At 49.1% G+C, this 27,970-nt stretch overlaps 1 protein-coding gene across 1 annotated transcript; it reads right to left on the bottom strand.

Moving 5' to 3' along the window:
• Nucleotides 1-10: 10 nt before the first annotated feature.
• Nucleotides 11-27,948, bottom strand: NAT8L (N-acetyltransferase 8 like). The gene is made up of 3 exons (XM_061359813.1): nucleotides 27,327-27,948; nucleotides 25,922-26,086; nucleotides 11-2,689 (listed from the first exon to the last, which is right to left on the bottom strand). The coding sequence occupies exons 1-3, from the start codon at nucleotides 27,658-27,660 to the stop codon at nucleotides 2,322-2,324; spliced, it is 867 nt and encodes a 288-aa protein (XP_061215797.1). The 5' UTR covers nucleotides 27,661-27,948; the 3' UTR covers nucleotides 11-2,321.
• Nucleotides 27,949-27,970: the final 22 nt, after the last annotated feature.

Raw genomic sequence — 27,970 nt, 5'->3', positions numbered from 1 at the left:
TGTTTTGTGGTTTGTTTTTTTTTTTGTCTTTTTTTTTTTTTCTTTCAACTTTAACACTTTATATTTGTCTATTTGAACCTCGGGTAATAAATCACTGAACGCAGCAAGAAAATAGTCTGCCCATTTCTGTACACTATACAAAATCCCTACCAACAGTACATTATTTCAGCTTCAGGAGAAATGTACAGCATAGAAAGACTCTTAAAAATATAGTGCCCCATACAGAAATTTTGTTAATTAAACTCATGGTCTCTTGCTACAGTGCCCTTCACCATCCTCATTTCCCCCTTTATTGCTGGGACACACACTGGGACTCTGCCCCCCTGGCTCCCTACAGGCTGGACCCAGCTGGAACCCAGCACTGAGCGCGCTACCGGGGTTGTGCCCCTGCATCAGTGCCTGGTCCATGGCCCCAGCAGGGATGGGGCTCACCCCATCCCTGCTGCTCCCATTCAGCATCACCGGCCACATCTCAGTGCTGGGAGAGCTTTTGGTTGGAGAGGAAAGGACGGCTCTTGGGAGTGGGACACAGGCAGCATCCCACACGTGGGTCCATGCTGTCTGCCCCCCATTCACCCCACAGCCCCTCTCCTCTCACCCCACACCGCCTCCCTTCTCTGGCGCTCTCCCACTGATGCTTCCATCGTGTTTGCAAGTGCAAGCGTGGTTAACACATGCTCTACCCTTTTGTCAAGTTTATCATGAGAGGTGGTGGAGCTCCCCCCCCCATAATACTTCATAAAATAGTAACTTTCTTCTCCCCCAGGAATTAAATTAAAGGGATTTTCCCTTTAAATGTATTAACAGAGCTGAACCCCTCCACCCACCCCAAATTAAGTGCAGCCAGAAATGGTTTTCTGCATACTTCTGATACCACGCTTTAAAAGTTAAAACCTACCGACCTTCTTTTTCCCCAAGATGTAATTCATGCAAAGTTGCTATTTGTTTAAATAAGTTATAAAAGTTGATATCTCAGGCTAGAAGAAGCTGTAGTCTTGGTTATTCTTTAGTTGGCAGGCACTGTACATACATACCGGGTACAGACACATGCCGAATCTGCTTTGCATTGCTTTTTGCATTGTACAATTCACAAATCTGACATCATTAAAGCAGTTAATTACCTCTGATGGAAGGCTGCAGTGAGGCCATCTACATTTATCAAACAAGCAGCTGGTTAAGATAGTAAGTATGCTCCCCCCCAACCCCCTAGCATCCCCCAAAATGCTATTATCTGTCACACGTTGCTTCTCTGAAGTGGTTAGATTTGGTGCGCACATTAATGTGCAAATGTGTTGCCATAGGAACTGCAGCCTCCATTACACCTCAATGACACCATTCAGCAAAAGCCAAAACTAAAAATAATAACAACAACTAAAAAAAAAGAAAACAAGGGAAAAAAGACCCCAACAACCTTTAAAAATGAAACAGAAACAAACAAAAAACAACCCCAAAAGGCAGCAAAGTCCAACGCACATGCGGAGCCTGGCCCAGGACTGCAGGTTACGCGTGGCTACGGAACAGCGCGGGAGATACTTAGGTTTGATCTTAACTTCACGCTATGGTACAATGGGGCTCAGAGTTCAGCCGGTCCCAGTCCGTGCTGGCTTAGGAAGGAGGAGGGGAGCGGGGGAATGGAGCGGAGTCGTGGTTACCGGATGCACCCAGGGTCTCTCGGGAATTTGGCAGAATGAGGCACATCCCAATAAAAGTGCAACACCAGTGCCGTGGTGGCAGTGCGATGTGTGAGTGCGTGCACGCGCTTTCCTCTTCATGCATTGGAGCAAGCGGGTTAGGGTAGAGGGGGGAAGTCTGTCCCCCCCCAACCTCGTCTCTGAAATCTATTGACCAGTAACTAATGGTAAGACAAATGCATATTCTACCGACTGGTGCCCGAAATACTGAAAACTGCATTCAAGTAATATTTTCTGCACTACCATGAACGCGTGGCTATGTTATCTTACATTGGGAGGAGGAGACTATGTACACCAGAGCAGTGGTAACTGGTTCGCAGTTGAGTTTCTGTGCTTTCCGGAGGTACCTGGGGAGGAGAGGCCGCCGCTCCGCTCCGCCGCGTCGCAGGACTCCCAGCACCACCACCTGCAGCATGCGAGGAAGGAGCGCTGCTCGGCCGGGCCATCGAGCTGCACGGAGCAAACCAAGAGATGACATGAGGGAAAACAAAGACTCAACCCAACAACCGGCAGAATCGGGTGGCGAGGAGGAGGAGGAGGAGGAGGAAGGTGGTTTATTATTGTTGAAGGGGGAGAAGGAAGGAAAAAGAAAACGCGTATTTTGTTGGTTTCGTTTGGTTGGGTGGGTTTCTATTCTTCCCGCAGCTGCAGGCGGTAGCGGTGGTAGCGGAGCTGGAAGAACATTCTCTCCAGTAAGGAGCGCGTCATCCCTGGCAGGGCGTAATGTTCAACAACACCCACGTGCTTGAACCCCAAGGACTCGTAGAGCCTGTGGGCTGCCATCTTCACAGCCGTGGTTCCCAGCACGACAGAGGAGTAGTTGTTGAGCATGGCGAACTCCAGCACTTTGCGGCCCAGGGCCTTGGCGATCCCCTTGCCGCGGTAGTTGGAGTCGACGGACATGCGGCGCAGCTCCACTGTGTTGTCCTCCTCGTTGCCCCGTGCTGCCACGATCCCCACCACGTTGCCGTCCAGGACGGCGACCCAGAAGCAGGAGCCTAAGGAAGATAAAGCAGAACATGTAGCCACTGGCTACCCTGGATGGGGAAGGCAAGTAAAGCACCCATTGACAATCACAGTGATGGGAGGTGGGCTTGGGGTCAGAAATCACCCCTCTGCCACATGTGGGGACTAATGACCTCTCTGTAAAAGAACCCAACTTTCTTTTCCCTTGATGCTGTGAAGGGAATGCTGTTTTCCCAAAGAAAATGCACAGGAAAGTCACTACAAACCAAAACAAGGTTCCTAGGGACCAAGCTTTATGAAGTACAGATGGGCAGTGATCCTCAGCTTACAGTGGCACATAATGGGTAACTGATGATGAAAGGGCAGAGCACTAACAAGGGAAAACACCACATATACATCCAGAAAGAGCATCTCCTGTGCGAGATCAGGCTCACCCACCCCTTCTTCACCCCACAGATTGGGATGCTCATGGCCAGGTCACCCTTGCTTTGCAGCTGCTACGCTTCTGCTGGAGAGCGCCAGGCAAGAGCATCTCAAGAGTTGGAAACATGGTGTTCAAGCAGCTCAGACCAAAACCATGTAGGGTTTAACCAGCGAGCAAAACCAGCCTGCCCTTAACTGTGCCCCAGCACTGGTCAGCAGACACAATGTGGCTTAACCAAGAGGCTGCACTTTCTGTGTACAGGGTGGTCAGCACTGGCTCTCTGCCATGGGGCTGAAGTCTTGGTAGAGAAAATGATGCATTCAAGCAGCCAAGGCAAAACCCAACCTAATCAAAGCCCAGGAACCTGAAGGGCATCCAGCTGGGGTCAAGGCAAGTACCCCAGGGTGCCAAGCGCTCCAACCACAGCCCCAGTTATGAAGCTCAAATAAAACTGGACCTCGTTGGAGAGAAGCACTGATGCCATTCCATCCCACTGCTCGTTTTAGGCAAATGTTAAAGCCAATGCCACTGGAAACTGCTGTAACTGTGGAGTACTGCTGTAGCACTTGGCCCCACCAGCAACGGGACTTAAATGAAATTCAAGTAGTGAATTACTCAGGTCTTAACTAAAGATCTTTACAGGAAGTCCTGGTGAAGGAAAAGTGTCTTCAATTGAACTGAAAAGACCAACGTCAGCACAGGGCTACTGCAACCTTAGCCTGGATATTGCTTAATTAACACCCAAGAAAGCCACTATTCAATTACTGCAGCTAACAAGGGGCATGGACAGGTCTGTCACTGGGAAGGAAAGTGCTGACTTTCAGTGCTCAGAAGAAACGTGGCTTCATCCAGAGGAAGAGGACCCCATCACAGGGAAAACCCTGGCACATCACCACCTTCCACAGGCATTGGACTTCTTTCCAGTGCTAAGGAGAAGAAAACCTGACTTGGGCTCTATCTTTAGCATCAACCCTACCAACCTCCCCATGCATGGCATGGTACATGTCCATAAGGACTGGCACTGAACAGCCCATGTGGGTGCTAAGGGGTGCACAGCACGCTCCCCCTGCAAAATGAGGGGCAGGGACATGCATAAGGCAACTCAGAGTCCTTTGTTACTGGAGGAGTGCAAAGCACAGGGTGGCAGCAGGTGCCTCCCCGGCTGCTGCCTGCAGGACAAACACCCCTTGCAGCTCAGTGAAGCCATCAGAAAGAGATGGCCGAGGTCTCCCACCCTTCCCCATGGCCCAGCCCAGCTGCCAAGGAGAAGCCTGGCACAAAGGAAGCGCAGGGAACCAGCCCAGGTTCAACTCAGCACACCAGGCTCGTCCCCACCTTCAGAGCGATGCGCGGCTTCAGCGATGCTCGCTTCTGTTCCCACTGCAAGTGATCCCGCTGGCGCTATCTAGGTCAACAGCTAATTTTTGAAACCCCGGGACCCATCTTGACCCATTTATGAGGAGCAGTTGTCTCCTCCACTGCCACAGTGACAGTGCAGCTTGTTCCCTGCAGTCACCTGCATCTCAAGACGTCATTTATTCACACACAGCCCCAGACGAAGACCTCAAAGAGCTGAAACCCAGCAGTCGCCTTCCCTGCGAATACAAATCCCAGGGCTGAGAGCTCGCCTCTTGCTGCTCCAGAGCTGCTTTAAACTGCTCAATGTGTGGTGACCTCAGAGCAGCACGGCAGGGTCTGAAGGGGGCTACAAGGATGCTGGAGAGGGACTCTGCATCAGGGACTGTAGGGATAGGACAAGGGGTGATGGGATAAAACTTAAACAGGGGAAGTTTAGATAGGATATAAGGAAGAAGTTCTTTACTGTGAGGGTGGTGAGGCACTGGAATGGGCTGCCCAAAGAAGTGTTAAATGCTCCATCCCTGACAGTGTTCAAGGCCAGGCTGGACAGAGCCTTGGACAATATTACCTAGTGCGAGGCATCCCCACCCATGGCAAGGGGTTGGAACTGGATGATCTTAAGGCCCTTTCTAACCCAACCCATGCTATGATTCTATGTGGTGGATCTGCCCAACACAACCCCAGCCCATCCACCTGGCTGCACGGCAAACACACCACAAAATAAGGGCCACAATGATCCTCACCCCCCCCTACATGCACGGCCACCCATTTCAGTTTCTGTGGGGTAGTCCAAAAGGGGGTTCACATGTACCCCCATGTTTGAGGATCAGAGGTGGGATGCTCCCCTGGGACACAGAATGCTGTGTCCATCACCCAGTCAGTCAAGAGGCAGCTCCCAGAAGTGCCACAACACAGCCATCAACCGGTGTCACTGCCACCACATCCCTGTCACCCAGCCCTGTGCATGGCAGTGACTCCTGGAGCTGCTTCTCAGCAAGCCTGTCTTGTGTTCCCCAAACCAGAGATGCCAACCCAGGCTCCTCTCAGCCTGAGGTTATGGAAGTGCTTCTCTGAATGCTTCCTGTTTCTATTCCTGATTATTCCTTAGCAAGCACCTCTCCTCTATGCCTACCAAGCCCAAGAGGCCGCTAACGCTCACTCAGCAACGCTTCCCACAGTTGCAAAATGGCACGTTTCTAGTATTTTTGGGCCTTCTGCCTATGTAGAACCCAAACCCACCACGGCAGAGCACACGAGGTCCTTCTCACCCCTCCAACCACCCTCCAGGACAGAGCCTGTGCCCTCACACCCATCCATCCCAGTGGGTACCAGCCTGGTTGCAAGCAGCATGACAGTAAACCCACACTCCTTGTTAGCTTTTACTTACAACTTTAAGGCTTAATTATAATGATTTTGAGTTCAATGTGAAAAGAAACTGTATCTGGCACTTCTCCCAGTGTGTTGTGCACGCAAATGCTTATAATTAGCGGCAGACAGGACACATCTGCTCAAACAATGTGAGCTGTGCTTGGCTCTTGTTTACACCAGCACCATCAATCCCCAAGACTTTCACCCTGCTGCCCACCTCGTGTGTGATCTGAGCATCACCAACAGCCACATCCTTCAGCCTAATAAAGACACCTCAAATTTCACAAGGTGACAAATAAGCCCAGGAGGAGCTTTCACCCATGGAATTGTCACTTCCCTCCTGTGGGGAGCTGCATCCCATTCAGATGGGGATTTGCTATCGAAAACTGTTTTGGGCTCCTATCATGTGCTGCTCTGGGCTAAGACCCTCCTTCCTCTGCGAAAACCTTCCCATTTCAGAGCAGGAACCCTGAAGGTCTTCAGCTTGCTTTTAACCAACTTGTTTCAGCAGTCCCAGCAGCTCCCCACCATACCCAGCACTGCTTACTATGGAGAGGGGTGGAAGCATCCCGGGAAAACTACCCCACACTGCCCCTCCTCAGGGCTGGAGGGGGTCTCTTCCCCATCTTTTCTTGACCGAGTGGACTGACTCAGGGCCTGTCTTGTTTGTGCACTCTCATACCAAATTAACTCCATCTCACCTGTCAGCAGCAGCAGGAGCCTTGTTTGCAGTGTTATTAATAGCAGGGGCTGACGTTTTACTCTCTCACACCACTATCTGAAAATAATCACTGCAGCAAAGATAAACACAAACCCCGGCGGCTACAACTCTCCCTGCCCTTCACATGCTCATCTCGTGGCAGCATCTCTGCCTTCACTTCCGTCCACCTCCATCTCCTGGAGTCCCCTGTGAACTCATCACTATGGCCATCCAAAGCCCTTCCAGCTCACCCCAAGGTCTGTTCTTCATGGACATCTTGCATTTAACTACAGCTGCCCCCTCAGTGGTACCCACTGGAGGCATTAGCTGTTTCCAGCCGAACACCAAGCCTCTCTGCAGCACTGTCCCTTGCCTCTTGATCTAACCCTCCAGGCTGCCAAAGCCAAAGGCAGAGGAGAAGCAGCCACGGGAAGCCCACTGCTGCCTTGCTGAGCCATCTCCACTCCCCCAGCCTACTGCCTCACCATGCAGAGCCTCAACTGCAGGAACTCAAGAGCTGAAAGACGTAATAAAGGAAGAAATACTCTGCAAGGAGGGGGTGAGAGACTGGCACAGGTTTCCCAAAGAGGCTGTGGGTGCCCCATCTCTGTCAGTGTTCAAGATCAGGTTGGATGGGGTTTTGAGCAATCTGGTCTATCAAAAGATGTCTCTGTTCACGGCAGGGTGGTTGGAACTGGATGAGCTTTAAAGGGTCTCTTCCAACCCAAAACATTCTATGGGAAAAGTAACTGGAATGCACACATCTATGGACAAGGCACAAGATGGCTGTGATGTGCGTAGCAAGATGATGATTTGGGGCTGTTCACGCTTCACAGCAAGTCGCAGCTTTCTCAGCTGATGGCACCCAGGGCCTGAAAGCACACATGATGGCAGTGTCTTTCTGCTCTAAATTTAAGGCTGATTCCCAGCTTTTGAGGACCAAAAGAGAGCATCTTTCTAATCCACCCACCCCTCTCCTACGGCACAGGCTGCCCTCAGGCTCCATACACCCCGATGTCTTCCCCAGAGCACTGGTACCACGCTGGCTGCTCATCCTGCACCCAAAGCACCCACGGCTCCTGCCCAAGGCCATGCAGTTCCCTGTGTGCCTGCAGTCCTCCTCTCCTGCTCTCCTCCTCTGTCATGAGCTGAACAGCTCCCCCCACGCTCCCGGCGGCGATGGTGGGTGAGACCAAATCCATTTATTTTTGCTGCAAGTTCTTCTACACCCTTTGGTGAATAAAAGGCCGGTGGGTGGATGGGTGGAAAGATTGGAGCCAAAAGCAATGGCAGAGAGTACTGCTAGGAGAGAGGGGGGTAAATGAGACATCCACCTTCCTCGGCAGCATGAGTCCTACGTGATTGACTACAGCAGGTTCCCACAGCTTCCTTAAGACCCTTGGCATCCAAGGAGCACTACCCCGACAAACCAGCATTTAACAGCTGTGTGCTGCTCTGATAAAGCAAAGCTCCATCTGACAGGAGCTTTTAAAACCCACTGTTTTCTGGTAAATTCTGTTATTTCCACAGCAGCGAGCAAAGCTCTGCCGCCCCAAAACATCCTGAACTCACGTTTGGCTCCGTCCGCCATGGTTCCAGCACCAAGACAAGCCATGTGCAGCAGCAAGCGGGCACAGTCCCCAGCCTAAAGGTGGCTGTGCCACAGCTGTGTACTGCTGATGCCATTTAAATCCCTACCCTTTTATGCCATGTGGGGTTTGGGGAGAAGAACTCGGCACTTGAGGCAAGTCTCCCTCCTCCTTCCCCTCCATCCTCAGTGAAATCCAGGGCAGCTCAGCCAAGTTACATCCACATCAAGGCAGAAGGGAAGCTTGCCTGGGAGAGCAGGGCAGCAGTGATGTGAGTGCTGCCAGTGGGAAGAGTCTGGGGCATAGATGTGACACTCTGGCTGCCAACTGGCCACAGACACAGCTTGGGCACAGGGACCAACCAAGGTCAGGCAACAGCGATTGACTGCAGCTGCACAGCCAGCCAGGACGGGGAGGGGTTTATTTATGTGCTTATCAGGCACATTATTACCCTATTATCTCGCCCTACCTCCATCTTTCCCATGTCTTGAGTTTCTCTCCCTTCCACATTTCTAGTTTCCCCATGGCTTCAAGCAGGGCTGCATAAGAGCTCCCACAACTTCTGCTAATAACTCTACACTTGACTTCAGTTAAAAGGCACTCCTGGAGGGCTCCTGGATAATAATTGCATTTCAGTGTAGTTTATGGCCAGGGAAACCAGGTGAGATGTGAGAGGCTCTGACTCCAACACTGCTGACACCCCTGAGCATCCCTTTACATCAGGCAAGGCCCAGGCGTAAAAGATGTCAGGAACACACAAGAGTTACTCATGCATGAAATTAGAAGTGCTGTGGGACCCCTTCCTCCCCATAAATAACTCCACACAGCCTACCACCACACGATTCATTGCCCCGTTATAAACAATTCCCTGCTGGAAGAACACAGGGCAGCACATCTATGTGCCGAAGATGCGTGGCAACCCTTGATTCATGGGGCATCTGGCAATGAGATTACCTACACAGCATGAAGAGATCAGTGATTTGGTCCTGAGCAACCAGCTCAGCTACTCCTCATCTACCTTATTTTCCATCTTTGGTACCTTTCACCTTAGTTTTGTTGTCACTGAGGGCTGAAGCTGCTCACAACCACCTCTTAAGCTCAGGCAAAGCCTCCAGAGCTGCAGTGAGGGTATCAGTGGGATGACAGTGACATCCAGCATTTGACCTGCAACAGGGCCACAGCACAGTTCCATGCACATTCACTACCAGAAACACCATGACCATGACCCACAACAGCAACGGGCCTGAAGCCACCCCAACAGACAGGAATTCAGAAGTGACCTCTGCAGCTGATAAACCTGAGCATAAAATGAGACATGGGGGTAGGTAATAGCTGGCCTAAACATCTGTGCAAACCCAAAAGGACATTTGGGTTCAGACTGGTCTGTGCCTAATGTGCCACCATTGATAAACCTGGAGCAGCAGCACAACTGCAGAGGTGATGGCCCCACCAGGAGGTTTCACTGCAGCCCAGCTTTACCTTCACCTGGGGATGGAAAGGGTGGTGGGGCTGCAGTTTATAGTAACAGTATGAGAACTGACTCTGACCAGTGCCTGCTCCATGCTTCCTGATGGAGCTGGTCCATCCTCAAAAGCACTCAGCTACTTCATCATTGCATTTTGGGGTGCCAAGGCCCCTGGAAAACCCCTAGGATGAGGACAGCTAGCTATAGCATCCTTTCACTTTAATATTTTGCCTGCAGAAAACCAACACATTCTGCAGTAAACGAACTTCAGGAAGCAGCCAGGTTTGGTCCTAAACAACATCTCCTGCTGTCACTGCTGGGGATGTAACATTTCCAATGTGCCATTCCTCATCTTCTTAAAGCCTCTGCTTTAAACCTCACCCTGTTCCTCTGAAACACCTATATGACAGCTCCTTACTCCTCTAACACTTCAGGAGCACCCAGCCTGGATGTCTGGATCAGCACAAGCTGTTAGTGGCAATACCCCACGTCAGCACTTCACAGGTTGGTTTTTCAAACAGGCTTTAGCCCTTTGGGGCCCACAATGTCACCACGTGTGACAGCACCAGGGGAGCTCCGCAAAGCCCTGGGAAGCGCCCAGCACATCTCAGGAACAGGCTTTTGATGAGACAGCTAAAAATCAGGCGATGCCGCAGATGGGGAAAGACAGCCCTTCCAGCACATTGCAGAGGGTGCTATATTAAGAAGTGCAACAGCAGGACTTGCATCCGGCTCTTTCTGCTGGCCGTGGTGCACCTTGAAAAGGAAAGACTGCGATAAAGCCAATGTATAATAACTGATCAAGAAGAAGCTGCAGAAGCAGTTAGCGGGGATTAGAAGTACCCTGCTTATCAGGGCGTATTTAGCCCAGTCCATCGCTCTGCTCTCCACTGTTGAAAAGAAGGACACACAACAAAGACAGGAGAGACAAAACCACTGATGTAGCGATTGGAGTCTACCTGCTGGGTCATCAAGAGGAAGCACAGTTTGAGGAACCAGGCACTGTCTGTGGTTTTGGCACGTGAGCCATTGTTATCGATAAGCAAAGAATTAAACAGCTTAAAGGAGTGGATAAAGACTAGAATATGTGACTTTGGCCTGGCATTGTCCTCAGGGCTAACTGGGTGATAAGTGCAGCACAGCGGAGCTGGCTCAGCAGAATGGGCTGGTGTGCACAAATGGACAAAACCAGGGAAAAAAAGAGCATTATAAGTACTTTCAGAGCAGATGTTCCCTTTGCATCCAGAATCCGCACTAAGCCCACAAGTGCAGAGTCAGGCCTTAAGCAAACCAACGCTTTAGAGTTTAGACTGATGTTTAGATGGGAGTTAAGGAAAAAAGAAACAAAGCCCTCCTCCCAGCTTTGCTAGCCTCTGTGCTCCCAGCAACTGCTCCAAAAGACTGGTGTGACTGCTCGCTAGTTACATCAGTGTACAAGATTAATTGTGCTGCTGGTTGTATTTAAGCCAGCTCCTTCCAAGGACATTGTTAAGGCTCGGTCTCCATCATCTAGGTCAATCTTTCACTATATGGCTTTAGTGATTTCAGAAAGGTACTGAATTTGCATCACAGCACCTTCCACTTCCAAACGCTGAAAAAAACCTGGAAAACCTACCATCATTGGATGTTTTAGAGTTCATTATTTGCTGGCTGACTTCTACTTCATACTCATTAGTGTAAGCAGGCACTGAGCAATAATCATCAAATGACTCCCTTTTAGCTTAGCAGTTGGCCTAGCCATAAATCATACAGGGAAACCAGATAGAATCAATCTCGTTTTCACCATCAATCACTACTTCTCTGGTCTAAATTTAGCCAAGGCTCCCTTTAGTTCAAGAGAAATGCCTGTATCTACACAGGTACTGCCCCAAATGCTTCACAACAAAGAGAGAAACTAACTTTACATTTACTTAAGGTTAAATAATAAATGCAATTCCGAGCTTTACAAGGCCTTCCAAGGAGATTTATGCTGCTCTAAATGAGGTCAACAACCTTTAGGTGAGTCACCCTTTCGGAAAGCCCCTCTTCTGTAAATGACCACAGCAAAAGCCTACACAGCTCACTGCAAACAACTGCTTTTAGCCAGGAATAAGGTAGGAAAGATGAATCACAGCCAAGATGTAGGTTCAAACTTAACATATGGCATAACGATGCATTAGGACAGAGTAACTCATTTATTTGTGCAATCTCTTTAAATCAGAGCCATAAAAAAGGCTGAGAGGTGCTTTCCCCTACGTTACAGCCAGGGCATCCTACCTATACTGAAAAGGGAGAGACTAGAAACATTTGTCTATTTAAACATGACAGACAAATAAACCCTGACAAACAACAAGAAAAGAAAACCCCACAACAAAGCACACTCCAAAACAGGACTACATTGCTTACATTACTTTTAGGGCATCAAGAACAGCAGAGCTGGGAATAGGAATGCCTGTCAGGTAACCAGCATACAACCCCAACTCATGGGATGGTGCTCCCCAGGTGCTGGTGCAGATGCTGACTGCTTCTGCAAAACCACCCAAATCTATGTCTGTAAAGTAGAGAAGTGAGTGAAAAGGGCAAGGCACAACATACAATTGTAGGTCATGTAGAGGATGCATGTATTCAGCTCAAACATGCTGTAACAGCATGCTTCAGTGCTTCTAAACATGGGGGCTTTCCACTGTTAGCACATTCTCTCTGCCCTCAGAAGCCTCTGAATGAGGACTGATACTACAGCAGTCAATGAGCAACAATGATGAGCAGCAATGAGCAGTATTTATGGTGCAGAAACACTGACCAGGAGAGTCTCAGACCCCAGGGCAGCTCCTCTGTGTTCCTCACTGGGGCACACCAGGAACTGAGAGACAGGGACTGTATTTCACCTAACACTGCAGGGCAAAGAGAAGCCACCATGGTTGTCTCCTAATGCCAATAAATACAACTCTGCTGTGCTCAAAGCCTTGCTTTCTGACTTGGGTTTCACAAGAATCCTACCTTGTTGCTAACACAGTGAATTAAACCTCCCCAACCCCTAACTTTCCATTGTGTGAATAATCGACAGCAGAGAAACAGCAGTCACAAGGAGTTACATTTTCCCTGAAATCACAGTGAAGAATTCACTATTTAATATGGAAGGAAGATATCAGAAAAGAAAAGGTTCAGGCATGTATTTGGTACAAATTACAGGCTGAAGTCAGATGTACATGGCTTGATCACCTCAAACCTATTGCAAGCCATAAAAATTCCTATTTCTAGCACATTCAGCAACTTGAAATTGTGCTGCACACATACCCTTCCCAGAGCTCAGGCACCCAACAAGGATGCCAGTTGTGATGAGCTGCGACCAACCCACCCCATCATATCACAGCATGTGAATAGTCACCATCTGCCACACCAAGATAAGCCCCCAAAATCCATTGTAAGAGTGAGGGTAGCACTGAAGCACAGCTCAATCACACTTCTCACTGGGACCAATCCTGTCTGACCTGTTAGTATGAGCCATCCAAGCAATGGGCCAAACCCATTCCCCTAACCTCTGGGTGAGGAGTAGATGACTAAACAGGGGATCTGAAATGGTAATAAAGCCGGTAAGGAGGATCAGGGTTGGGTCAAGCAGCCAAACTCACAGCCTCCTTGCCCTGCTGCCATCGAGGCAGCACAGCATTCCTGCAGACACATCCTGGCATGGAAGGTGATGGGAAAAATGAAAGCAATTTCCACCTGCAGCATGCCAAGAAACAAAGCCTTTTCCTTGGAAAGGGGGTTTGCCATGCAGTTCTGACGTCCATGGCTAGAGGTAGTGACAGGACTAAGGCTTCGTTTTATAGCAAATGAAACTCCAAACCCATATAAATAAGTGAATAAATAACTAGTAAATATCTCTGGAAGCAAACCTTCCAGGTATTCCCTTAGTGCTTTTAACACCTCAAACACTGCTTCAAACACCAGAGGTCTGCCTCCATCAGTAACTTTAACCCTACACAACACCAACCAGCCCATTCTCTTCTAGAAGAGCAAGGAAGGAGGCACTCATTTGATCACATAGGACCAGACCCTGAAGAGCTTCATTGCACTGCTGTGGGGCTGAACCAGACCCACTGGCAGCTGCAGGCACCTTCCCACATCACGAATCCAACCCAACCCTCAACCGATACTGTGGGTGGTGACTCCAATGGTCCAGTAGAATCAGGGGGTACGGCTGTGTTCCCATCCCACAGTGCTGCCCAGCTCCCCATGGCCATCCCACCACAGGCTCACACTGTAAACTAACACCTTTCCTCTACAAAGCCCCAGTATTGTCTCCTTACACCCAGCACGGTGAAGTCCCAGCACGATGCCCTAAGCAGTGTGAGCCTCCATCACCACACATCAACCTTTAACTCTCAGCAAAGCCATGGTAATGCCTCATGTAAAGCCAGAGCACTGCCATGGTACAGAAAAACACACACCTGGATGCTCACTGCTGTTAAAGCCAACGTGTTTCTTCATCCCTCCTCTAGTACGTGAAGGCCAATGTGCCTTGGGTGTGATTCTACTGAACTCCACAGCTCCAGACTGAAACTAGGACTTTAATGTGGCAGTGTAAGAAAATCCTAGACACATAAATGTATCTGGCAGGCTGGGCACAGACAATGAACCTGGTGTAGATGATGCATTAACAGAAGATGAGAATAACATCTATATAAATCTCTACATTAAATTAACAATTAAAGAAGAAGAAAAGATAACCCTTTGCCCTGTGTCCAGACTACCATGGCCCCGAAGTCCCTGCAAAAGCCTGATTTGTTTATTCCCACATCTCCTTTGATGACCATCTATCACCACCTTAAGATTCCACATCCACATGAGTGGGGTTCCTTTGAGCCCCAGCCCCAAAACCAGTCACAAGAGCCACGGATTTAGAAGAGGTCTGCAAAATAAATCAGAGTGAGTAGGTAAAGGGCTATGTCTCATTCCATTGGAAGACATGTGGGAAATGAATGAGGCTTGCTCAGAGCCAGTGAAAGCAGATACTTCCATGCTTATTCACCAGACATCTGTGCAAAGGGGATCAACTTACAAACATGAACAGCACCTACAGCAACCAGAGCGAGGAGAGATGCAAACCTGGGTAGAAGTGCAGTATTTTCAGGATCCTCACTACAAAGACAACACTAAACAACACTAAACCCCCATAACCGATGCTAAAACAGGGCAGAATAAGTAAACTAAAAGCAGGTTCACAGCTGCAACTCCTTCTGATGCACCAGTTTTCCCGAAAACATCCCAAATTCCCCTTGCAGGAAGCTGGTAGCACACATAGCAAACACAAGGTTTACTCCATCACTGCATGTCCTATCTATCTATGTCACAGGTCTCCTGTAAATGCCAAAAGAGCACTTGCACCCGTAACTGAAGGACGCCCCTCTGCTGAACTCTCAACAAAAGACAAGGGATTTAAGCCTATGATTAAGTTAAAGCAAATGCTCCAGTGAATCTTTAAGCCAAACTGTCCCAGAGTTCAGTGTGTGTCAATGCACTGTGTGAGTGTGTGGGCGCTGTTTGGGTTTTTGGGGGGATTCTTTGGTTATTTTTTAATTTAACTTAAATCCCCTTTAGCTGCTTGAGTTATCCATGAAAAACATTCCCACTCCAAGAATCCCTGCAGACACTTTGATGCTTTTCAGACTGCTGATGGCTCCACAAAAAAAAACCCTGTAAAACCTGACCATGGCTTATTTCCAAATGAAAACCTGCCCAAGAGGCACATCTTGTTGCTATCCCCTAAACATCTGCAGGCTCTGAAATCACACCAGACGTGTATTTTCACAGCCATTAAGTGAATCTAATTGCCTTCACAGGCAGCAAAAGACTGAAAAGGTGTTTTACAAATACCCCCTTTACACAGTTTGGAGTTTTAAAGCATCTCTCATCAGCATCAGTTTCATCCAGTAACTCCCCTCCTCGCTTCCCCTCTTGAACAAATCCCACCACCAGCGATGTACTTCCAGTAATGAGGACTTCACCGAGATGCTCACTGCTGTTGAGCAGACAGCAGCCATGTATCTGCCACGCTTCCCTTGCTCTGTCTCTAGCCAACCAGCATCCAAAATCGCTTACAAATGGCAGGTGTATTTGCAAAAGCTTCTCTTTGCAGTTCCACTATTTAACATTATTTTAAATTGAAAGAACTACAGATTTAGGTCTTCCCTGGATTCCCACGAGAAGTGTTACACAGTGCTTCTGATGCTGTTATCTAGTTCCAGGGAGGATGAACAGATTTGGCACCTCCAAAAAAAGAACAAAAAGCCCTGATCTCAGCAAATGAAATGTGGGGGTTTTTGCTGTACTGACTGCAGCAATGATTTTATGTATCCTATTAAAATGGGAAGAATGGGGTTTGTAATAAAAAATCATAGCTGAAAAGATCAAATAGCTGTGTCCGGGTACATGTAGGAGCAACGTGGGTCAGATGCTCTAAGGAAGGTGTAAGAAATGCAGTTGTTGCAGCTCATTTGCCTTTAGGCAGAATGTTCTCTCCCCACCACCACCGACACGTGGGTTTGTGCACTGCACTGACGCACTCTCTTCAGCTCAGCAGACACAATATCCTCGTGCTGCTGCCTTCTATTTATTTTCTCATCTTTGTTATTCCGAGTACTCTACCAAAAAGAAAATACTGTGCTCTATTCCACTGTGCTCCCCATGCACAACATCTGAATGGCAAACCAAGAAGATGAAAGTATTTACACAATGAGATTAAGCAAAGCAACAGACACTTAAAGCGTAACAGGAGGAAGGGGAAGATCAGAGAGACACAAAGAGGGATGCTAGGTGTGGGACCATCACTGCTGGGGAATGCCAGAAGTGATGAATGGAGCAAGAACCAGACTGAACCCACCAGAGAATTCAACACAGGGATGGACAAGAGAGCCGAGCAGAATTCAGAGGATAAAAAACAACATATATTGCTGTTTGACACAAAACTGGACAAGTAGCAGGGGAAGAAAGAGGGGGATAAAATGGGAAAGAAATAACCCAAGGAACTACTATTGACCCCCAATAGATGTTATTATCTGATAGCTGTTTAAATGAGTGTTGTCTGGGAGGTGCACTGAGGAGCCATTCACAGCCAGACAGCTGGTCCATCAACCCCCATTTCAATTAGCAGCCTTAGCACAGAGACCAAGAGCTGCAACCGTACAAAGCAAACAAACTTGCACCTCGGTTTCCAAGTCAGGATTCAAGCACATTGGCAAGAGACAGTGGGAGCAGCTTGTATAGCAATTACTAGTGATCGAGGATAAATCTGGGCAAATAGCTTAAAAATGCAGGTTTTGTCAGTTCAAAACAATTTACACATTAGTCCTGAATTCACCAATATCTTCTGCTGGGAAAGATGATGGAGAGGGAAGCCAGGCTGGCACTAATCCTGCACACAGCACAGCATCCCCCCAAGGATGTTGTTCCATCCAAGGGGTTGGAACTGGATGATCTTAAGGTCCTTTCCAACCCAAATCATTCTATGATTTTCTGCCAGCACACAGCTTGGCCCTGCCCAGATGGCAGGGGACATCCTATCAAGGCTCTAACATAATCAGTTATTGTAAAGAAATACTTGGGTCTGAGCTTTGCTTCTTGAGGAAGCCTGTAACAGAACCAACAGCTTTGTTTCAGGCTGAAAAAAGTATTACATTCACCACTACACACAGGTTTTTGCTTCTTGATGGTGAAAACACATAGAACAAGCAGTAAATCAACTTAATTTGGATTAAAACCATCCTGCCTTTCATTTTCCAGTTCCTGAACTGAAAAATCCTTTCCTCATAAACCCCTGCATTTTTCAGTTTTGCCACTTGGATAAATCCTAGACGCAGCACATGAATTTTCAGGGACCAATATTTGCTGCAAGTTATCATTTCAAGCAGCACGTGTTAATGTGCCACTAATGCCTTGCATTCTTCTATCAGCATTTACACTGTTGCAAATCCAATTTTAAATAGTAATATTTCATGTAGGCACTTAAAAATATTCCTGTTATATATATTTCCAGGTACCTATGTTGAAAAGCCTCCTTTCACTCGCAGGAATCCCACTTTAACGCAGAATCACGGCTTGGCACTAAAACCATGGGAGTCCTGGGTCTACATTTTAGAGTTATACTGTAAGAAACAGTTTTCACTTCTTGAAAGCAGCACTTGTCAAACAGTTACAGAAGACAACAGTTGATACCCTAGGTGCTTGCATAAAAAGTTAATTGATTGCTGGGGTCCAACAGGTCAATAGATTACTTGAATGAATGGCTCAAAGCCATCTGTAACAGATACCTCAGCTTGTACCTGGCTCCAACCAGGCTACTATGAACTAACTGTTGATGCACCCTTAGTAAAAAGCATGAGGCTTCTTGGTGATTCTAAAAACCCAAAAGCTAAAAAGCCAACCAACCAACCTTATTATTTGGGTTAGAATAGTAGATTCGTACATGTAAACCAGGTACGGCACACTGCTCTCTTTGGGCTCCCTTAAAGACCGCTTTTATTAGCCACCTTACAGGAAAAAGAAACCATTCCTCAGCTTCCTACAAGGGGGAAAATGTGAAAGGAAAAGAAAAACCCTAAAAATACACTTTGGACTTCCTGTTTTTCTAAGAAAGAAAGCTTGCAGAAAGCTACAAAGACCTGTGCATCCCTTAGCTCCTCACAGAACCAGATACCAGCAACACACACTAAGTCTCTTTTTGCTTTAGGCTGGAAGGAGCAGCACCAAGCTTGTGATGATTTATAACAGATCCCCAGCACTGCATGACCAGAATAAAAGCATGTGCTCTGCAATACACCAGTAAACGACACTGAGAGCCTCCACAGCCCACACAGGGCTTGCAGTCACCTCAAGCCCCACCAGCCATTCCCACCCCAGGTAATCAAATATAACCTGCCTGGATAAGGATTTAAGCCTACAAAAGGCATTTCAGAAACCCACCCTGAAATTTGGACAGATTTGGAACGGCTGGTCCTGAAAATCAGGCTCTGCATTCAGGGTTTTACCTTAAAGCTGCTTTTGCAATATATTCAGAGGTCTTGAGGTAGAGAGCAATGACTAATGATGATCTGTAAAGTATTAAGACCCCTGGTTGTGCACACCGGGAGGAACCAACCTCACCACAGACACTCTAGGATGATCCTAAGAGGCTAAATGTAATACTAAACATAATAATGTGCTTGGAAGTAAGATTTTTCAGTTCATGTTCCCACATCCAAAACTCAAGTGTCAAGAGCGGCTCAAAGCCTGGAACTTTTAAAACCCCTACTACAAGCCACATACCTGACATGGAGCCTACATTTAGGCAATTATGAAAACCTTAAGCAGGCTTCTCATCTTGGCCATTCCCAAGAAAGAGAAATAAAGAAGAGGAGCCACTGAAAACCCTTCAGAAGAGTAATCAATTTGCACTTAAACTTGTGGAGAATGTAGTCCTTTTTAGTCGCAAGCGATTGCACACAACCACGCCAGGAAACACCCAACAAAGAGAAAACATTCAAAAGGGTACTCAAACCCAGAAAAAACCCCAGAGCATCTGATGTTCCAGCCCCCTTCATGTTCCTATGGCTTGTGTTTGCTTGTCTGGAGAAGTTAACTGCGCCTGTAACACTCCTGATGTTCAATTTACACAACTTATTGCTTCTTGTATTGAAGATTAATGAACAGCACTTGCATGTACTGGGGTTTTTAAACACCTGCAGATAGAGCTTATGTTCAGAAGCATCAAACCCACCCAAATGGATACAACTCAAATGCTGCTGCTTTAACTGACAGTCATGTCAATTAGGGACTACCTTGGGAGAGGATTTTTCAATGGGTGGAGAAAAAATAAGTATTGCTCTGCAAAATTTACTATAAAATCTATTTTCATCTGATTTTGACATGGGACCGAGCCAGCACTCGTGGGAGAGCTGTTTTTGTCTTGTGCACGTTGAGGAATGGGTTTGTGCATATGTTCCTACTCCAGTGATAAATACATAGGAGGGGGGAAGGCTGCAATGGCTTACCCATGAACACACTCATACCAGGTGCATGGATGACACAGCCCTGAATCCACAGGCTGCTCCACTCATCAGATGACTGCAGCTTTCCCACATGGCAACCCTTGGCTGACAGCACCACTGCTCTACCCTGCACTGCCTGAGCCCCCAGAAGTGGAAAGAACACTGAATAATAAAGAGTCTGTGGGGCAGAAGGACCCTGCAGGCACTCAGTGAGGTTGAGCAGAGCCGACCTACATGGCTCAGCACTTCTTAGCCAAGGAAGTGGCAAATGCTCCATCCCTGGTGGTGTTCAAGGCCAGGCTGGGCAGAGCCTTGGGTGAGATGGTTTAGTGCAAATTGTCCCTGCCCATGGCAGGGGCAGTTGGAACTTGATGATCTTAAGGTCCTTTCCAACCCTAACTATTGTGTGATTCTATGGGGGACCTCAGCTGTACCCCCTCCAGATCCACCCAGAGCTTACTCGCACAGGTACAGTGTTGGGTGGCCTCTGGCTCACCCATGCTGCAGGCCCTAGGGAGAGCCCTCGCTCAGCTCTGGGGACACGGGGTGGAGGGTAGGAGCAATGGTGTGTTCTGGTGCTGGCCCTGGCAGGGCTGTGCCGTGCTCACTGTGCCCTTGCTAAGCACTTGCAGGATGGGGCTGCAGCAAACCAAGGCAGCCAGAAGTGATGGAGTGCATGCTGTATCAGAAGAGGTGGGTTTTGGGAGAGGCAACCTAACTTTAAAGACATTTTACATGAATCAAATAAAACCAAAATAAAACTAATGCTGGACAAAGCATATCCCTAACATTTAGAAACATGAGCTGTTTTTTCTATTGCTTCCCAACACTGGAGATGAGAAATGCCAAACCAGGCAGCAGCTCCAGTGCTAAGTAGTCAAAACTCAAAAGCAACACTGGTAAGCGCAGTACCCCTGACTGTTCCCCTCAAATACTTTCAGACATAATACCTCCCACTGTAAATATACCAACGGTCTCTAATCCTAACCCTGCAGGATCTCTCCGGTATGAAGGTCTCATCCCTTGAAGCACCTTCATTGAATTGCAGAGAGACGCCGGCACCTGAACTGCTCAAGGGACAGACCCTGCACTGGCTGAGGACGAGACCTGACCTCGGTTCTCAGGGGTGTGGAGCAGAGCTGGGAGACACCGAGGTGGAGATAAGGACACAGCCCCTCCCCTGGGTTTTCTGGCTCCAACTTCTCACCACCCTACACTGTGCATGAGGAGAGGCACGCACTAAAGCCCCGACACACGAGGGTGAGCGCAGGGGTTTGGCAGATACGTGAGGTCAGGGCACTGCATAAGCCAGCAAGAAATGCTGAAGATAGGGATGCTTCAGATTCCAGCTGCCTCTGGGCACCGCGAGCACGGCTGGGCTCTCCAAAAACACATTCCTGCACTGGGAAGCAGCAGCCCTGAGCCCTCTCCCGGCCTCAGGTAACCAAACCCTTTCTTTGCTGCTCTGTTCTTTCCAAACAATGTTATCGCTCGGCAGCGGTGCTCCTGCTTATCTGGCAGCTTGAGCATTACCCAGAATGTGGAGAAACTGGGCTCCGTGGTGGGGTGAAACCCCCCCCAGGCTTGCAAACGGTCTGGGCATGGCAGAGGAACCACAGCTCCCATGCTGAGGATCTCCTCCCATGGTGGCCTCTGTATTTTCTCTGCACCCCAAATCTCACTGCTGTGCATCCCATAGCCCCCAGTGCTCGGCACTCAGTGAGCAGGGTTAGCAGGAAACTAAGTTCAGCTCCTCTGGTGTCAAACCTGCTGTAAATGGCCTGATCCAAAAGCACAATTATAACCAGATAAAGGTCTCACTGAAGGCGAGGAACACCTCAAAAAGAACAAGCGGCAAACAGGGTATCACCTCCTCACAACCCAGCTCTGGCCCCACCTCAACTGGTATCCTTCTGGCAGAAAGATGTGATCCCAAAACCTCTGCAAGAAGGGCAGGACATCCCTCCTTCGGGCTCAGCTGAGGAATGTGCCATCCAGGAGCAGCAGGAATTGAACCCTCATGAGCCATCCCCCCATAGCCACCTCCCAGTGACATGGGTTAGTGGTACAGTTGGCAGCGCTGGGGTAACAGTTGGACTCGATGAGCTTAAAGGTCTTTTCCATTCATAGCTGCTATGATTCCTTAGGGCCCCATCACCCAGGGAGGTTGGGATCTCAGCCCAGGCTCTTCATTCGCACCCTTAAGTACCAGGGAACGAAAGGTAGCAGGACGGGGAGGCTCTGCTCAGCCCTGGATGGAGGCAGGAGAGCAGAGGTACATGCCCAATCGCAGCACAGGGCAACCAGAGGCATCCTGTCTCTCCAAGAGCAAGAGCTGATGTGCAGGCACTGCTGAAAACCACAGCTCTCAGCGTGCTGTGGTTAAAGTGACCTGACACCTCCTGCAGCAGACACTTGGGCTTCATCTGCTGCATTACCCAAGGCAGATGCCCTCAAGACTCCACCAGGTCCTGCAGCCACAGTGCTCCAGGTTGCGCTGCCTCTCCCTCCTGCCCTGCGGCACTCAGCATCGCAATGCAATCACCCAGCTCATCTCCAGTGCCCAAAACCACGGGGAAAGGCCAGCTCCCACCACCACCAACACAACACATATGCACACCCCTCAGCAGACCCTGCTGGGACAGCTGGCAGCAGAGATAACACTGTAAACCACAAAGAAAGACCTGCTGCTGGCTCATCAGCTAAAAGCCCCGTCTCTGCTCGTTGCAGAGAGCAGCAGGTTTGCATCGGAGGGAAGGAGTCCTGGTTTCCATCACCTTCCAGCAGAGACCTCAGCCTCACAAGAATCTCTCCAACACACCACCAGCCACTGCAGCATATATATATATATACACAACACAACTAACAGGGACAGAAGCTTGAAGAGACACTGTGGAATTGATTAGTCGTCAAATTCATCAGACCATAAAAGAAGCTCCAGCTGTGCTCCTCTTATTTGCGTAGAGAAATGCAAGAGGCAGTGCTCTATTTAAAATTAATTCCTTCTTTTTTTTCTCTGTTTACTAGAGCCCAAGTTATTCTGGTTGACAATTAAGCCCATTATCCAGCTCCTTTCTTTTCCACCACCCCCGTGCCTAAAAAGGAAAATTCCTATAAATGCTATTTGAAATGGAAAAACGCAGGTTTACAAAGAGCTCAGGAAGGTGTTTGAACCATTCAACCTCCGGGTTTAAGATGCCAGCACAGGACTCAACACAAGCAATACCTTTCAAATCAACAGCAATTTCAAGTCACCCCCGCTGCATACAAGCTCAGAATCAAGCGCTGGCCTAAATGTTCTGCCAGAAACTTGGCTTAGGTGTAGGAGGGCAAGAGAAAACAAAGACACAGATTTTGGCTGGTGTACTTGTGCAGAACCACTGTCAGCACATAGTTCTCAGCTCATACAAAACCCAGTGGAGGAAATCCAAAACAATAACTTGGAGGCCAGAGGAGCAGAAAACTGCAGGAACACTGTAATATGATGTAACCCATGGGACTGCTCAGCACTCGTCATTAAGCTGGGTGCTTGCAGTATCCCATTGCAAATCAGGTCTTTTTGGTTTGGTTTTGAAGCCGAGCCACAGTTTCAGCAGGTGCTTTAGCAAAACCACCAAGAATGATCCTTTCTAATACTTAAAGTGTTCCCTCACTGTAGATGCCTGCCTTGAAAGGGGCTATTTGTTAGAGATGCTCTGTACAATGGTACCCAGCCTGGGGTACCACAGGGAGCCCACTGCAAACAGGTTTTCATACCCAGGTACCACAGATGCTAAGAGCAAAACCACAGCAAAGCCACAACCAACATCAACATCTGAGACCTTAAAACCTCATCCCAGTTTTAGCTCTGTGTTCATCACCCAAAGAAACAAGAATTCATAAACCACCCCCAAAAATGCTCCCTTTTTCTATTTTCCATGTTGGAAAAACAACATTCAAGCAGGTAAACAAGGATTCTCCAGAAGGAGCAAAAAGTTGCCTGTTGTGCTCCCAGCCAAAGCCAGGCTGGGATGCAGTTACATCAGGTTGAATTTTAACTCATCTAGTCAAGCTCTGACCACCTCTAGCCTCTGGGCCCCTGTTCCCACACCAAATTACCCTCACTGTGGCCATTTCTTCTCTAACACCTCATTGAGAAAGCTCTCACTAATATCTGAGCTGGAGCATTACACAGGACAAGGAGCCCTTCTCATTCCCACTGCACGCGTTTCTGCCTGTGTGCTAATTTGTAAACTAGACAAATAAAGACAAACTTGGGGCTGGAAGTTGTTTTATTGTGGTTTTTCTGTCCTTTGGGCAGGATGGGCAGTGCCGCTATGGCACATCACTGCCTGTCTCCATACACTCCGGCACACAATGCAAGTCAGACAGCCTCTGAAGCACACACAACTCCAGGCTGTTCCAAGATAACTGCATTTATACCACTGTCTTACAGGGAAGAAACCAGCAACTGTATTTTTGGAGGAAGCAGGAGCAAAACACTGGCTTCATGCCTTGTGCACAGCTACACCAAATAGCATCACACAGCTTTACAGCACATGGACAGATATCACTGGCAGTGCAAGTTCCGACCCACAGACACCCTTCTCTTCCCCAAAGCCTCTTTGGTCTTTATCCAATTATGACTCCAGCCAACCTGCTTAACACCAAGAACCTTAAGCAAGCGCCACCCACCCCATAAATCTGTGTTTTATGGCATGGCAGAAGCCTAATTACACACAGTTAAATTCTGTCAAAAATTAAAGCCCACACATTTGCTCTAAAATTGAAATCAGCACTTTTAGGTACCAAATAAAAGCAATGCTAACATTTCAAAGACATATTGGCAACACCGCTGAACCAGATTACATTACTGACCCTAAACAAATAGAGGGCATTGCTCTTCCTCTGAGATCCTTTATTTTATATATATATATACACATATATATAGTGTTTTGAATAGAAGCACTTTGATCCATGCCCTGAATCGTGACCACACAAGTCCCAAGCACTAATCAGCGATGCAGCTCAAACACCTAGTGACTCCACAGTACACGTTCTTGTGCCACTGCCGTCCCCTGCTACATTATCCAGCATAATACGTTGTTGAACCTCAGAGGTTTGGAAATGTTTTGCTTAGGAGACCTTTCGTTTTGCAACACCACCTTCAATGGAGGTTTTTAAATACAAGTCACGCATCAATTTGTCCAAGAACAAGCGCTGCAAATGAAACACAACCCATGTATAAGATGGGACGAGACCTGTACAAGATATGCACTATGATGGGAAATGAAATGTAAAGCAAGCACATCTAGTCTTCAGGGATTTTCACTACAGGAGGAGCGCTGTAGAAGTGAAGGGAAGTTTGTGGCTATGGTATTGCTTCCCAAGAATCCTCTAGAAGTGCTCAGGATGAGGTCAGTCGCACACAGGGAACAGCAATGACACAGTGAAAACATGGTTACATGGAAAAATGACAGAGTAGGTACCCCGAGAAGATGGAATTAACCAGGATACTGGCACTGCCTTGCTCTCCTAGCTCACTGCCTGTGCTACGTGACCACCAAACCTCAAACCCAAAGCGACTGCCCAGTCATCCCCTTGCTCTTGTCCTCAACATGGATGTGTGCCTACAAGAAGGGAAACAGCACCTGACAAATTCTAAAGGGCCTTTTTCTTTTTCAAATCATCATGTAAGAGGTCTTTCACAGCTGAACAGCCAAATATTATCAGTGGATACTATATTTTTAATTACATGCATAAATCTAATAAACAGGTGAACGTGTATTACATCAAACCCAGGCAGCATCCCTTTACATACCTGATCTGTGCCTCTTCCAGAACACTTGCATTAACACATGCTCTTCTTGCATAACACACGGAAATGGGCACAATAACTAAAACAGGTTCCTCTATGTGCTTGGGCTAAAAGGCCTTTCATCATCCCCTCCTCCCACTCTCAGAGCTAATACCAAGTGCAAGAAGCAAAGAAATACCAAGCACAAGAAGTAAAGGCTGGGTTGGACCTGGGCTGCAGTAAATAAACCACATCACCCGGCCCCAGCATCCCCCAGCACCTACATCCTGGTCCCCACAGACAGGCTGTGAGACCCTGGAGCGCTGTGCTCCAGGATGGATGGAGGCTGCCTTGGATGACTAGACATCTTTGAAGGGAGAAGGGGAAAAACCAACCCAAAAAACCCAAACCAAAAGCAGAGGCATCTGTGTGCCTGATATGGCTAAAGAGCTGCATTCTGGTGACTTTTGAGCTTGCTCAGTGCTGCTGACAGGAGGAAAAGGCGCCAGCAGCAGGGAGCAGCCATGTTCCCGGAGGAGCAGGGCTGGGAGCAGGCTCCCTCTGGGAATTCGTACTCACCTGGCGGTTTCATGTAATATTGCTCAATATCGGACATGTCTGTATGCAGCGCACAATCGAGATAGTGCAGGATAACTTTTCTACTGAAGTAGTACCTCATGCCCATCAGAAAGATGGGCAAGCAGCAGGTCAGCAGGAAGGACTTGGTCACAACAAAGCATATTACTATGGAGATAAGGAAGAGAAATAAACGATACCTGTCAGAAAAGAGAATTTAGTGTTGATTTCGGAATACAAACTCATTACACAAAATAAATTAAAAACCAAAAAGAAAACAAGCACAGACAAAACATACATTTGCAGTAGACACAGAGTTCAGGCTCTCGAGATTATCATGTTAAGGGACACACCAAGATAACCCCGGAGAAGTTTATGGGGTGTCTGGAGAGAGCCAGTGGGGAGGATGCCGCCATAGCACGGCAAATCCCACCAAGCCTCCCCAGTGAGACAACGGTGGGGACACCAGGGAGCCCCCACGCCCCGCTCTGCTCTCCCCGGCCGGGATGGAAAAGCCACGCTGCGGGCACGCCGCTCCGCAGCCATGTGTGTGTCACTGCGGCAGTACTATTTCCATCGCACCGCCTCAATGCCGGCGTGCTGCCGGAGACCCGGGGGGCTTCTCCGGATGCCCCCGAGATGGCAGCGCCCCCCGGCACGGCCCCGACCCCCCAGAGCCACCCTGCAGCCCAACTGCTTGCTCTGACGGGGGGACCCCCTGCAGCACAGGGCCCTGTCGTCCCCCCAGGCTGAAGCATGAGAGTGCAACCTGCCTGTAACCACCAAGGGCAGGAGAAACCAGCCCAAAGCTTGCTCGGGGAGGCGGCGTGGGGGGGACACATCATTGGTAATTATTAGCACGGGGAGCACCGTTATTTGCGGGGTGGGGGTCACCTTGCAGGCGCTGTTTTGAGGATGCAGCTCTGGGAGGTGACCCCCCCCCCGGCTCGGCCCCGCTGCAAGGGTCACCCCCTCATCACACTGTGGGGGGCTCCGCCGGCGGGCACCGCCGTCTCCAGGCAACGCCGGAAAGCGGCGGCCCCCCCTCCGCCTCCTCTCCCCTCCTCGCATCCCACCCGCCGTTCCCCAGGCCTACAATGACTGAGAGGACGGCTCTACCCTCGGCCCCGCGCAACTTACGCAGAGGCTCCCCCGCTCCCCAAGCCCCAAGCAGGGTCGCGCATCCCCAGCGGCGCAGCACCCCCCCCCCCGCCGCAGCGCTGCGGTTCCGCGGCCGCCCCGCACGATGCTGCGGCGCTCCCCAGGCCGCTCCGCCGCAGAGCCCAGGGCTGCGGGTCCGTGTCCCACCCCCCCCTCCCGGCTCCTCCCGTCCCCGCGATCACATTGTGCAGACCCCGGAGGGGTAAAACCCCTTGGCCCCCTCCCCCAAAAGGGATGAGGTACTCACCGGCCAGCAGTCCGTAGAGCAGCTGGGTGAGGGGCTGCTGCTTCAGCCCCCTGAACGCCGTGTTGGGGATCCGCTCCATGATCCCCTCGTAAAATATGCGGCGCACCACCTCCTGCTCGGAGGGATGGAATTCGCGGATATAGACATTGTCGCGCTTGGGATCCTCTTTTGGGGAGCTGAGGGTTGGCGGAGGGGAGGAAGGGGAGCCCGCCAAAGAGGGCCACATTTGGGAGGAAGAAACAATGATCGTGTCTTTTTTAGATCCCGGGATTGATTCATGATCTTCCGCCACAATCTTGGTCTCACAAACCATCTTGGGAGACAGACAATGCATGCAAACCGGCCGCGGGGAAGGGGCGGAGGAGAAAAACGGGAAAGGGGGGGAATAGCAAAAAATTAACTAAAACCAATTAAATCACCAAAGGAAAAGGGGAGGGGGAAGGAGCGGGCGCGGAGCAGGACGGAGACCCGCCGGGCAGCGGCTGCGCGGGGCGCGGAGCGACGCGGCCGGGCGGGACGGGAGAAAGGAACTCCGCTGCATTTTGGAGAGACATTTATAGTGCGGGGGGGGCCGAGGGTCCCCGGGGTCCTAGCGCCCCCCGCATTGGCTGCCCGGGGTCGACATGTGATTGGGGGGGGCGGGA

This window comes from Neopsephotus bourkii, unplaced genomic scaffold, assembly GCF_033783945.1.
Source record: "Neopsephotus bourkii isolate Nb327-2 ecotype Australia unplaced genomic scaffold, CSIRO-AGI_Nbou_v1 NB_994, whole genome shotgun sequence".
NCBI lineage: Eukaryota > Metazoa > Chordata > Aves > Psittaciformes > Psittacidae > Neopsephotus > Neopsephotus bourkii.
Note: the sequence above shows the minus strand (reverse complement) of the source record. Positions and strands in the feature narration are given on the sequence as shown.

What these genes read in the sequence shown, in the direction of transcription:
- NAT8L (XM_061359813.1), bottom strand. Translation starts at nt 27,660, where the DNA reads ATGCATTGTCTGTCTCCCAAGATGGTTTGTGAGACCAAGATTGTGGCG. An exon ending in GCTCTACGGACTGCTGGCCG is followed by an intron (nt 26,087 to 27,326) that starts GTGAGTACCTCA and finishes TTATCTCCATAG; the next exon opens with TAATATGCTTTGTTGTGACC. An exon ending in ATATTACATGAAACCGCCAG is followed by an intron (nt 2,690 to 25,921) that starts GTGAGTACGAAT and finishes TATCTTCCTTAG; the next exon opens with GCTCCTGCTTCTGGGTCGCC.